This window comes from Nanorana parkeri, unplaced genomic scaffold, assembly GCF_000935625.1.
Source record: "Nanorana parkeri isolate BGI_ZX_2015 unplaced genomic scaffold, ASM93562v1 scaffold285, whole genome shotgun sequence".
Lineage (NCBI taxonomy): Eukaryota > Metazoa > Chordata > Amphibia > Anura > Dicroglossidae > Nanorana > Nanorana parkeri.
Window position 1 is genome coordinate 737613 of NW_017306553.1, and position 14360 is coordinate 751972.

The 14360-nt window shown below is 41.9% G+C and overlaps 1 protein-coding gene across 1 annotated transcript in view; it reads right to left on the reverse strand.

The window, feature by feature from the left end:
* Positions 1 to 14360, reverse strand: part of PRR5L (proline rich 5 like) — a 32524-nt gene that overhangs the window by 12052 nt on the left and 6112 nt on the right. Inside the window, exons 3-6 of the mRNA XM_018557462.1 lie at positions 10118 to 10166; positions 8646 to 8703; positions 7342 to 7433; positions 46 to 186 (exon numbers count right to left, since the gene is read on the reverse strand). Coding sequence (XP_018412964.1) covers positions 46 to 186; positions 7342 to 7433; positions 8646 to 8703; positions 10118 to 10166 — 340 coding nt within the window. The remainder of the gene's footprint in view (positions 1 to 45; positions 187 to 7341; positions 7434 to 8645; positions 8704 to 10117; positions 10167 to 14360) is intronic.

The window sequence follows — 14360 nt, forward strand, 5'->3', positions numbered from 1 at the left end:
CATGCCATCATATTATTAAGCCCCATCACCATCCATCTCTCCTACCTGAAGGACCAACAGCATCTGCAGAATGGGTGGCGGGGGCCTGGACTGCATCAAGGGTAGCGTTTTGTCCAGATTCACCTTTAATAAGACCAAGTCCCTGAAGCCGAGCAGGGCGATTTGACGGATAGTGAGCTCCTGGCCCTAGAAGACAATTGCAAACATACTTATTGCAAAAAGAAACAAGAGGTCACAAGAGTTATTGCCACGGAGAACTTATGGTGATGTGCAAAGTGCATAAACCTATCAGATTACGTTTTGTTGCAGTCAAATGATTTAAAGGAAAGCTGTACTCAGAGAAATACATTGGTTGACAACTTCTTAGTATATGATTTTCCTGGCTGTCCCTGAGTTTCTGATCTGGAATAGGCATATAGTCAGAACACCTGATCTGCATAATAAGTACTAAAGCTATTGAATCAGCATGATGTCCTGGCAACTGCCATTTGTTAAGAAGAGCTCCACAATGGCAACCTATATATTATCCCACCACAGTTTTCCTTTATTAGGAACCTTAGTGACAGATGCAATGTTTTTGAGTCAGTGGGCTCATTCAATTTACCTATGATCCTTTAAAGTTGGATTCAGTAGGCTCCTATTGGGTCTTTTGGTCCAAGTGTTCCCTGGTTCCAGGCACTAGATGATATCACAGGTTAGGCTGGGTGCATAAACAGAACTCTATAACTCTAGACCTTGGCCTTGGCTTTGGTAGCCAAATTCTTTTTGGGCATTTTAAAGTTCAGAACCCCAAGGCAGCAACATTTAAACAGGCACCAGTTATACAGATGTCAAATGTTGCAGAGAAAAAGCCCGGACCTCCAAAGAAAACGCAGTTTATTGAACTCCTGCAGCTGGCATGGAACTCACTGAAGATGGCTGTGTACAATATACACAATCACAGGTCAATTCCAACTTTGGTGGAATGGGCAGGAGCACTCACCTTCACAATATTCTCCCCTGGTAGAGTCAACTTTAAAGTGACATTAAAGCCAAAAAAAATTCCCCCCCCCCCTCCCCCCCATGTAAACCCCTTTAAGTTTCTTCATCCTCATTGGATGAGAAGAACAACTTGTTATAGGGGGCTATGGCACAGTATATGACTCCTGCGTGGGTCTTCCCATTCTAATCAAAGCCAGCCATATACCAGGAGACCAGAACACACAAACTTGTCCCCCGATGGCTCACTAAACCTCTTTGGAGGTGAACGATGGTGGTGCCCAATGGCCAGTCTCCTCATATATAGTAGCATAGTAGGTAAGGTTGAATAAAGACAAGGGTCCATCCAGTTCAACGTATGTGTGTAAGGGGTTGTGTGTCTGTGTGTCTATGGCTCTAACACTTCCCATATTTTTGTATATGAAGTCAAATAAGAAAGTCATCAAAAAAATCCTTGAATTTATCAATGCTATCAGCAGATACCACCATCTGTGATAGGGAATTCCACAACGTCACAACTCTCACAGTAAAACCCCCCCTACGAATTCTAAGATTGGACCCCCATTCTTCCAACCTCCTGTTGTGTCCCCGTGTTCTCAATACAGTTTTCGGATTAAACTGTTTTTTCCTGATGCTCCACACCCTGCCCTGCTATCAGTATTGACTCCTATGTCTGATGAAGCCGGCATTACCAACGCAGGAGAAAAATACCTTGTGTTGATAGCCAAACTCATAGGTCCGGTTTTCTATCGAAAGCTCCGACTTGTCGAGCTCTCCGACAGGGTACGTCACATCCGGTGACTGCCAGTAGGAGATGTACAGCAGATGGAGCTAGTGCACATGGGCAGAAAATCCTTGTTGAATTGTATAAACTATTGCCACTGTGCGGCTAGCGACTCATTGGATTTCATAACCTAGTACAAACGTATACTTGTCCTAGGTTATAGAAGCTGATAGCCGCGCAGCCACAGTGGCAACTGTGGTTTTAGAAAGAATCATGTGGCCGCGCAGGCGCTGTAACATAATAGAACCTTTGACTAGGTTATAGAATCCGATGAGGCAATAGCCACTGCGCCTGCGTGTCTATCGGCTTCTATAACCTAGGACAAATAACTGTAATAGGTGATAGAAGTGGATAGACAGTTCAACAAGGATTTCCTAGGCATGCGCACTAGCACCATCTGCTGTGAATCTTCTACTGGCAGTCACCGGATGTGATGTCACCAGTTAAAGAGGGCGACAAGTTGGAACATTCGATTGAACACCGGTTCTGGCCCCCAAGAGCCTCCTGCACCAACTGGCACTCAGGAAAAATTCCTGTGTACCTCAAACAGCCAAGATTTGCATTTCCCTTTAAATAAAACATTTCACCACAATACTGCACTCCTGCTGAGCTCAATGCAGCCTTGATACAAACACTGGAGCATGAGGGGGAGGTTGCATACTACACAATAATGCATAACAGCATATATAAACCGTAGAAACATAGTGAAAATCTTGATTAGCTGCATCGGATTAGGTGATTAAAAATAAACTGAGCTGACTTTTTGACTCTACCATTTTTGCTGGAGGAAATAAGCAATTCACAAGTTCTACATGTTACATGCTGATAAGCATGGATCCTGCTTGGGCTTTCATTTAAAAATGTCTCCAATCTCTATTCTATTTAGAATTCTGGTCCCCTAGAATAAACGGTGTTCCCTGCAGCTGCTAATCATTAATACATCAAAGAATTAATACAGCAATTTAGTGAAACCCTAAAAAATAAAATTTGATGTAATGTTAATTAATAACTTCAATCTCCATACAGATAGACCTTAATGAGGGCGACGTGTCCCCCGCTCTCAGTTAATATGTGATCTTAACTCCCGTAGACTCATTAACCATAGCTAGAAAGCTGGCTTCAGTCCAAAACTTGTCCCCTTTGTGCTGCTTTTCCCTCTGACAGACTGAGCTCTGCAGTACAAGGACTGCAAGAGGCTGATATCAGGTCATATTCAGGTACATACACTGCTTGCATTAAAAATGCATTTAATGATGTATTAATGATCACAGAGCTGCATTCATTTTTGTATTTTATTTCTGCTTGGAGGTTATCAAGGGGTTTATAGTACTAAGAATTAGAGGTGCACCGAAATGATAATTTCAAAACCGAAACAAAACCGGAATGGAAAACCGAAAATGTTTTTTATTCTAACTTTTTCAAATATTTTATTTTTATTTTTTATAAACTTTTTACATGTTTTATATTTTATTTATGTATTTATTTTTATTTTTTACTTTACTTTTAGGGGCTTCGGGGAAATATTTCGGGTTGGGACATATTGGGACACAATCTCTATTTCTGCAGCCCCTTATAAATGAATAGGAATACTGAGTGTTCCTGTTCATTCATAACATGAGAACATTGTATGTTTACTATAACCACAATCATGAATGAGCAGGAGATGATGTAGATCACTTCCCATTCATTCATAATTGAGGATATAGTAACCATACTCTTTCCTCAATTATGTACAGACACTCAGCGATCACTGATCACTGTCTGCTTGTACCCGCTCTCCATCCTGACAACTGTCACAGGAGGCTGAGTGAGTGGTGTGGGAGGAGAGACGCCGGCCGCTCACAGCGCTCTCCTCCCGCAGCGCTCAGCTGCCTGTGACTGTTTCAGAGAAAGAGCGGATGCACAGCTATATCGTCCAGAAAATGGCACTTTCTGCATTTTGGCAAAAGTGCCATTTTCGGCCGATATGTTTCGGCGGTCGATATATCGGTGCATCCCTACTAAGAATTCAAAACCTGTTGATGTTGGTAGATGAAGCCCAAAATATAAAATGGAGACGATGCAGCATTTAAAGTTTAAAAAGGAGGAAACAAAAATTGAAATATTAATTACTAGCAAAAGTAATTGTTGCATACACAATGTAATTGTTGTATACACAATTACAACTTGTGATATTGTATCACACATGACTGTAGTGAGGAGTGTTTTAGACATATCTTACATGCCTCACCATACATCTATATGGAAAATGGGATTTGATGAAAACCACACCAATCATGCAGCACGCTGGATACTTTTCAACTCCCTGCACAAAAATGCGTGCATAAATATATCCTTACGGTAGTATAATGCCTAGAATGCATTTGACATATCATCTTCATTTACTGCATTTTAGTGAAATGGTCTAAAAGGGAAAGAATGAACAGGCTGCATGTGACTCGGTCCTCTAATTAGATTTACAGGGTTGCTTACAAAAGGGTGAAGAGTTTGGAGAAGCCGGAGAAGTTAAAAATCTAGGACAACATAGCTGAACTGGAAAGTGAGCTGAATTGGAGAATTTGTCCAAATCAGCTATGTTGTCCTAGATTGTTCCCTTCTCCTGCTTTCTCCAAACCCTTCACCCTTTTGTGAATAACTCTGTAAATATTCTTCCCACAGCCCCACCTCCTGTGATAGGACTGCACTGTATTGGGGCAAGGCTAACAGGATGTTGAGCATTATCAATCCCCTGAGAAGTGATAAAACCAGTAGACACATGGCCAATTTTTATGTCTATATTCCCTGCTCCATGTTGCTTCTGGTTCCATAAATTATAAATACATTATATACAGGAAAGAGAGAAATGGTATATGGAACCTCGGATAAATATACAATACATAATCCTTTATAAATTCCATATAAACTAATAGACAAAAGTCATGATTCCATTACACAAACCTATACTGTCAGCATTCAAATAACACAATGTTGTCTATTAGGGATGTCCCAATGCCACTTTTTTAAGACCAACTACAAGTACTGGCCCTCATGTACTTGCCGATACCAATTACCGATACTTTTTCTTAAAGGGACAGGTGACATTTTAAAAAAAACCATCTGACTCACCTCTGAACTCCATGTCCACAGCTAAACTCTGTAACCCTCATTCAGAGCTCACCTTTGCCCCCTCATTCACAGCTTACCACTATACCCCCTGTCCACAGCTAAACTCTGCTCCCCCTCGCCACAGCTTACCTTTCACACCTCCCCTCTTCACCACCCAGCCACAGCTCATCTCTAAATCCCCGTCCACATCTCAGCACTTCTGCCCCCCCCCTCACTCCAGCTCTCCTCTGTACCCACTTCTACAGATCAACAGTGGGTGGAAGCAGCCTGAGCACCCAGGGATGTGGGCATGTGCCCTGGGTGCTTGACGGTACTGATACCCATGGTGCATACACATAGGGACAGTGAGGACCCCTTATCATGAGCAACTACTGACTGTCTTCTTTGCCATCCCAGCACAGGCTCTTACTCACTCTTGCTGTTCAATGGAGGTGCCTCACAAGATGCCTCACGAGGTGCCGAATGCTTTCTTTTTCCTTTTCGAGGACGTCGGCGGCGCTTAGCGTCGTGTCACTGTTGTGGGCGGAGCTACAGGCAGAGTCATCTGGGCAGTCGCTGGCCAACCACATTAGGACCCCACCTGGAGCGCAGCCCACAGCAGTGACGCGACGCTCCTCCAGCCTGCCCAGAGGACGGTAAAAAGGAACCACGGACGTAGGCGGCGCTGAGCAGCTAAGCATCGCGTCACTGTTGTGGGCGGAGCTACAGGCGGAGTCCTCTGGGCAATCGCTGGCCAACCACATTAGGACCCCACCTGGAGCGCAGCCCACAGCAGTGACGCGACGCTCCTCCAGCCTGCCCAGAGGACGGTAAAAAGGACCCCACGGACGGTAAAAAAAAAATAAAAAAACAGCGCAAGCTTCGGCGCTAGGCAGCGGGGCATTTTGACAAGTACAAGTACTTGTCAAAATGCCCTGTATCGGGCCCGATTCCGATGCTAGCATCGGTATCGGGACATGCCTATTGTCTATAGCACAATACACCTCAAACCTCCCAATGCACATAAATCAGCTGGTAATTGGCTTATTCCCACCAGCCATATATATAGTTCCTGTACTATGGGCCACTATAGGCATCAAGATCTCATCATAACACAGCCATAGCAGCAGTATATTCCATGGAATGCAGGAATAGATGTACTATCACAGGGTCCGGTGGGCTCAGGTGCTTTGCAGTAATTGAAACAAGGGGGAGATAGGTCAGTTCTCCCCACAAGAGACAACCGCCATAGCGCTATGTGCATTTAGAAATATAAACCAATACATTTTTTATTGCAAATTGTAGAAGAATACAGTAAAGAAGAAGGAAAAAAAGTCAGTGCTGTGATATCATTACAATCATTTCGAGGAGACATTAGATAGTTGGGGGGGGGCGGGGGTGACAGATAACAGCAGGCAGGGGCAGATGTGGCAGATAACAGCAGGCAGGGGCAGATGTGGCAGATAACAGCAGGCAGGGGCAGATGTGGCACACAGTAGGCAGGGGCAGATGTGGCAGATAGCAGCAGGCAGGGGCAGATGTGGCAGACAGCAGGAGTATAGAGCAGCATTCAGGGCATGTTCACACCACTTCTAGTGCGTTCCAGCATGGTTAGCTGTTCCACAACAGCTGAAGGGCTGGAGTTGCCCTTACCTGCTCTAAGTTACAGGTCATCAACATCTAGGAACATCATACCCTACCTTCGAGGAGCTAAAAAGGAAGGTTTTCATCCACAAATCTGTCACGCTGGGACATGCCCCCAACATGTACTAGTGTGCCTTTGTCTCCACAGCCTGTCCAACATATGGGCTATAGTACCGTCCTAGTAAACCTTTCTGTGCTGACTTCCAATGCAATGAGGCCATAGCTCTATGTCCTTGTAGCCTGGAGCCAGTTGATACAAATGTAACAATCAAACAAGTGCTCTGTTCAACAAGAAACAAATAGATACGTAGAATCCGCTTCCATATGAGTGTAGTGCTTTTCACAATGGAAAATTGCTGTAGTACTAGATCCTTGTAGTATGAAGCCAGCTGTACAATTGTAACAATCCAGTAAATGACTCTATTCAGCCAAAAAGCTAATTACTGCAAAGCACCTGAGCCCTCGGAACCCTGCGATAGCATGTCTATTCTTACATTCCATAGATCATACTGCTGCTATAGCTATGTTAAAATGAGACCTTGATGGTCGCCCATAGTACATAGACTATATATAGGGCTGGTTGGGAAAAGCAGCCAACTGCTGGCTGATATATCTGCATTGGGAGGTTTGGGGGTTTCATGTGCTATAGACAATGTTGTCTTATTTTAATACTAACAGTATACGTTTGTGTGATGTGACGATGACTCGTCACATCATTAAATTTATGAAGTAATTGTATAATTAATGGAATTGATAAATAATTTTGTAATGTATATTTATGGAAGGTTCCATTCCTCTCTTTTCTGTATATAGGGTTTTACATTTCACCTACACATAGGATTGAACAATACCTGAACAGGATAAAATATCGCTTGCAGTGTTGGCAGGATTTCCATGAAGAAGTGGTCCCATAATTCTGCTAAAATCATGACACGGTTTTCCCCTAAACAGGAATATATAGAAGAGATGTAGTTTAGATTAAATGACCTCTAACTGTACAGGACTTCAAAGTTACTATTTAACCACTTGAAGAGCGCGGTGTTAAACCCCCTTCCTGCCCAGGCCAGTATTCATCGCTGAGGTACGTTGACATTTATTCCGCCACACAACGCTGTACTGAAATACATTTTATACCATTTTTTGGGGACAGATAGAGCTTTCTTTTGGTGGCATTTAATCAACACTGCAGTTTTTATTTTTTACTCTATTAAAAGGAAATTTTGATAAAACATACATACATTTTCCTACAAAAACGAAAAACATTTATTATTGCAATTTTTTGGTAAAATATAAAATATGGGATCACTTTGGTTAAATAGACACCAAACATGTCAAGCCTTAAAGTTCACGTGCCCACGAAATTGCAAAAAACTAGCATACCCAAAATTGGCAGAAGGCGATACTTTAAAAGCTTTTATTGCACATCAGTTTAGTGTTATCAGTGATTGGTGGCCCTAAAATTATTGCTCTCACTCCGACGTTCACGGTGATATGAAACATGTGCGGCACAATCATAGTTTTCGCACGCAGGCACACCAGACGCATTTTTGTTTGTGTGTGTATGTGTGGGTGGGGGACTTTAAAATTTTTGTTGTGACTTTTTTTTCTTTTTTTTGGAGCTTTAATTTTTGTAAACTTTTCTTTTTTTACTTAACTTTATTGTTAACATATAGGGGGCTAAGAAGCAAATGTGATATGTGATAGCAAAGAGGATGTGACGGGTCCTCTATATGGAGACATCAGGGGTCTTTTAGACCCCTGTCACATAGGGACCCCCTCCGGGCCCGCACCACGTACAGCGGACTTCAGGACCGACACAATATACAAGTGATCTGGCGGCTCTATAGCCTCCTGAATGCTTGTATGTAAACAAACATTGGTGGCTGTTTACAATTTTGACAGTTTCCTGCTGGTGCACACCGAGTGGGTGGAGCTAAAAGGACGTTTTTAAATTCCCCCTTACATTCAAGTAGCAGCTAGACTAATTATCCAAATGGAAGACTGACCTATTTGCTTAGTGAAATCCAGGTGGTGACTTTATTTTGGAGCGGCAGTGTATTTAAAGCTTTATATATAGTTATAGCATATTGTACATTCCTGATATATTTTCACTTTCCTATCACACAGAGCTCAGAGTGCTTTTGTTACATCTCACCTTCATACAGCTTGACTTTCTCCTCCATCAAGGCCAGACCCTTTGAGAGCAGCTGGTTCTGGAGACACAATAAACAGTTTGTCATTCAGAAAATGACAAGTACGGTATATAGAGTACATTTCATGTCTACACAGGCTTAAAAAGAGGAATGCTTGGCAGGAATTTCTAATATGGTGCCTGCTAAGCGGCTCCAACCACCGGGTCCAACCACGTGTACTGAGCTTGTGGACTACAAACTATTGCTGTAGCCGAGCTGAGCACCACTTCAGTCTGTGACACATTGCATTGGCCTTCACTATTTTCCCTGCCGGAAAAGTGTTTTGATCCTCGGTGGAGTGCTAGGCGAGCATATATGATGGATACTCTGCGCCTGCATCAAGCACCCGCCTCAGACTTATTCTTAGTCTTATTATATTATGATTACATCCCTGCTGCCAATACACCAGAATGGATAAAACAAAAACACGTGACCCTTTTTAAAAATATTAATCACACTACAATACATGTGCAATACATGTGTATGCATTATGATGCACTGCAGTGTTTTGTGCTCTACTGTACACTAAGTTTGGGGGGGGGGGCATTCACAGGGAATGGCACTGCACATGCATTGTGGTAACACATGCATTGCATTGCCACAATGCACAAGTGTCAGTAAGCCCTAATACACAGCTGCGACTCCTAGAAAAATTATTTCAGGGTCAGAGAAAAAGTGGTCTCACTTTTCAGACTACATGGCTCGGAAGATACACTGACAGTCAGGCATAAGCATATTGATTTGCTTGAATGCTTATTTTTGGCTTTGTCTGAATATCTACATGCAAATCTATTCAATTTGCAGAGAAGATTATTAGACTGGGCAATTCTCCGCAGGTCAAAGACATCAGCATGCAAATATTATATGCAAGAAAATAAAAACCTGCAAATCCCCAATTCTTAATCATTGCCACTGATAGCGATCTAATAAAAGAGATTGTACAGGGCAGGTGATGCCCAATATCACTACAATAAAAACTATTAGAATAAAAAAATTCTATTTTAAATGGAGAATTAATTTAAAAGACAAATGTATCCAGACTTGTAACAACCTGTAACAGCTTCTTATTATACTGATAACAGACACCACAAACAAAAAAAAAAAAAGTATAAAAAAAAAAAAAATGCTTCCAAAACAACAAAAAGAGCAAACCGCTGACCGAGCATCACTATTTACAGCGTGCTATACAAGTTATGAAACGCACAAGGGACAGAATGCAGCCTTGGAACAGACACGAACAGTAAAAACAAAACCCAGATGCAGAAAGCGGCGACCACAAATGAGAGGCCTGGAACAGTTAACGCCGTCTGATTCATAATCGAGAAACCGTAGGCTGAAGGATGGCGGCTGCGGCTTGTCCTGTGAAATTACTAGGTGAAAACCCAGCAGGCCTCCACTGGAAATGTTAGTTTCTCTCAGATGCTGCATTGCTTACCTGAAAATAGTCTGTGATAAATGAGCCCAGCTCGCTTTTCATCAACTGTCTGCAAAAAGAGTTCAAAGTAAAAAAAAAAGAAAGTGCATAAAATACATGTCTGCAGACGTTTTTTTTTTTATTTATTTGGTCATGTAGCTAGTAGTATTGAGACACAATCTACTGGACTTGGTCTGTAATGCTGAAGAGATGAGCAAAGTAATTGTGGGAAAGCTAATTTTGCTGCAAATTATTATTATTATTATTATTATCAATAATAGTAATAATAATAAAAATCATAATAAAACATTTGTATTATTAATATTATTATAACAATAATAAAAATTATTATTATACAGATTTATATAGCGCCAACAGTTTGCGCAGCGCTTTACAATATAAGGAAGACATTACAGTCACAATACAAATCAAGACAAGATGGTAAGGAGGGCCCTGCCCCTGGGGGCTTACAATCTAAATCGGAGGGGGAAGAGATACATGAGGAGGGAGCTGTGTAGGGATGATTGTTTGAGAACGTGATGGTTGAGTGTAGAGCTGCAGCTAACGATTATTTTCAAAAATCGATTAGTTAGCCGATTATTAAGTTCGATTAATCGGTTAATCGGATAAACAATCAAATACATTTTTAAAAATGGCTCCAGTGATGGACTACTAGTTTGTATTGAAAGGAGCAAGCTTGGAGCGGTGGAAGTAAAAAAGAAAAAAAAAGTGTGGTGTGCAATATAGTGAAATGGAAAGTGTAAAATTATACAGCAATCAATGCAGAATTGCACCAGCTATAGAGGACTACTAATCCCAGCAATAGTACAATATACAGCGCAATGCAGAATATCACCAGCTATAGAGGAGCACAACAAATCCCAGCAATAGTACATTATAGCTGGTGGTATTCTGCATTGCGCTGTATAATGTACTGTTGCTGGGTTTTGTAGTCCTCTATAGCCAGTGGTATTCGGCAGTGCACCACTGTATAATGTATTATTGCTGGGATTTGTAGTGCTCCTCTATAGCTGGTGGAATTCCACATGGCGCTGTATAATGTATTATTGCTGGGATTTGTAGTCCTCTATACAGCGCAGTGCAGAATATCACCAACTATAGAGTACAACAAATCCCAGCAATAGTACATTATACATACAGTGTATAATGTATTGCTGGGATTTGTATTCCCATGTATAATATACAGCACAATGTACCATCAGCTATAGAGTAATAAAAATCCCAGCAATACATTATAGAGCACCACGTGTGGGAAAGTGCAGGCTTATACCTGAGCAGTCTTCCAGCAACTTGCTTCTGAGATCGGGCCTGTCAATCTGCCGCTGTCATCCCCCCACACCTGCTCCTCCTTACTACATCTCCCCGCGTCCCTGTGCCGATGGAAAATGTGGGCGGGCGGTGAGTGTAAGGCAGGAAGGAGGTGCGGCGTGTAAAGCGTGGATGCGGGTCTGGCAGCGTTGAGCGTGAGTTAGGGAGGAGGTGGGGCGCGCAGCGTGTGTGGAGCCGTGAACAGGGCCAACTGATCGGAAGCCGATTAATCGATTATTGAAAAAGTTGACAACTTTTTCAATAATCGATTATAATCGATTATGTCGATTAGTTGTTGCAGCCCTAGTTGAGTGATTAGGTTGAGGTGGGATAGGCTTCCCTGAAGAGATGAGTTTTAAGGGATCTTAAAAGGGAGGTCAGAGAGGGAGATAGACTTACAGGTTGGGGTAAAGAGTTCAAGAGGATGGGAGAGGCTCTAGTGAAGTCCTGGCGGCGAGCATGGGAGGAGTTTGGATTTTATTCTTTGGGTTATTGGAAGCCAGTGGAGGGATCGCAACAGAGGGGGTGCGGGATGGAAGCCAGTGCAGGGATCGACAGAGGGGGGTTTGCAGACACTGAGCGGTTATAATATTATTATTATTATTATTAGGGATGCACCAACACCATTTTTCCAAGACCGAGGGTGCGGTTGAGTACAAGTACTCGTGAAAATGTCCAGTATCGGCACCTATACCGATACAGGTATCGGTGCATCCCTAATTATTATTCAGAATTTATATAGTGCCAACAGTTTATACAGCGCTTTACAATATTTTTTCCTCTCGCAATCCAGCCCTGCTGTACAGGGACTGCAAGAGGCTGATACCAGGTCAAATCCTGGTATTTACGCTGTTTGCATTTAAAATTATGTATTAATGATTGCAGAGCAGTATTCATGTGTGTATCTATTAAAGCAAAATTTACTTTTTTTCTTTTTCTTATTTGTAAATTTTATTGCCATTTGATTTGTTGTTGTTGCAGAGAAACAAAAATATTTTTGTACAGTTAAGATTTTTTCCCCCTTTTTTCTTACTGTAAAATATATGTGTCTATCTATCTATCTATATCTATATCTATATCTATATCTATATCTATATAGATAGATAGATAGACAGATAGATAGATAGATAGACAGATAGATAGATAGATAGATAGATAGATAGATAGATAGATAGATAGATAGATAGATAGATAGATAGATAGATATACCCCAAAAAATAAAAGAAAAAACACTTGTAGACTTTCACTTTTTTTTTTTTACATTTTTTCAGATTTTTTTTCTTTATTTAGAAAAGGTCAAATAAAATATTGATGGAAAAAAAAAAACCACACACAAAAAAAAACAACTCTCAAAAACCATGTAAAGTGCAGCTTTAAATAACCAACATCTTATTTTGCCTTCCCCATCGACTCCAATGCATTTCACCAAATAAAGGAGACAATTCTATAAAATGTCCAGAGTGTATCTCAAATTCTGGCAAAGCCGAAAATGTTTGTTGAAGATGTTTCACCACTTATTGAAGTGACTCCCTTAGCACTGAGAAAGCCACTTGGATGGGAGATGAAACGTCTTCAGTATTACAGTCCGGTTGAATGTGACTGACTAGCTTTGTAAATACGTTTTTGTTCAGTTGACCGTCACATGTTCCCCTCAGAGTGGTGGTGTTGACACCCTCAAGGGATACGATGACCCAGTAAAGTAAATGATAAAAAACAGCTAGAGTTTTAGTATTACATTTTTTCTACAGAACTTCTTATTGATGGAAATCATCGGCTCTCTGTGAAACTATAAACATATCAGGGCATTGTAATAAAAAATAAAAATTGCAACCCGGACCGCGTTTTCCTTATTTTTTCAGCACAATTTGTAATTTGTGGGCCAGCGAGCCTAGAAGACTATGGGCCAGTTCACAGCTAAGCTAATTGCACAATACTGTGCAATCTAAGCATGCTATTGCACTACGCACCAAGGGGGGAATTTATCAAAGCTGGAGCAGACCGAATTTGGAGCAGTTTCCCATGGCAACCAATCAGCTTCTCTCTTCAGTTTGCTCAGTTAGGATTTGAAAACGAGACATAGAAGCTGATTGGTTGCAGTGCCAATCTGCTCCACATTTTGTTTGCTCCAGTTTTGATAAATTCCCCTCCTAGTGTCCATTACTGTGCTCTAGGTGTGTTGTGTCGCCATTTATTTGAATGGCACCCCAATGTACCTCCTATACGCCATATGCTGTAACACAGCACAACGAGCGGTACCCCATTACCATGCATTCTGTTGCGGTGGGAATAAGTAGTGCATGTGCTATTCTTTTCCACTGCACCACAACACAATGCACGGTAAGACTTTACCACTTCCCACGGCAGCCAGGAGGTGCATTGGGGTGTCATTTGAATAGCAATGCAAAGCTCCTAGTGTGCATTACCTGCGCTAGGTGTGTTGCACTGCCATTCAGATGCACCTCCCCGCTGCCGTCCATTGCAGTATGCGACAGCGTGCTTTGATTGCACTACGCTTAGGTGTGAACAGCCCTAAAGTTTTGGGGGTTTTTTTTGCAATGTGGTGAATGTGCAGTAAATGTTGGCTCAGGTGAGTGAGTGGTATCCATCTTGAGGAGATCCGACCCATACACACATATATGTTGCATTAACACACGCATGTGAACGCATACATTTTTGTAGCAGTGCATTAAGGCAGCCCATTTATTTTTTTAAGATCCCTAAATGAACAAAAGAACACACCTGTACTATTTCGTACAATGCAGTGCAGCACCGCACAGTGCATTCACATCTGTGGCACCATTCTCTGCAGCATTGACTTCTGAGCACAGGGCAGGTTGATGATGCACCACAAGGGGGCGGATCCCTGACGCCCTGAGCTCTCAGGGGAGTGAGCTGAGTGATGCTGCGTGTCATTCAACCTGGAAGAGAACCAGCA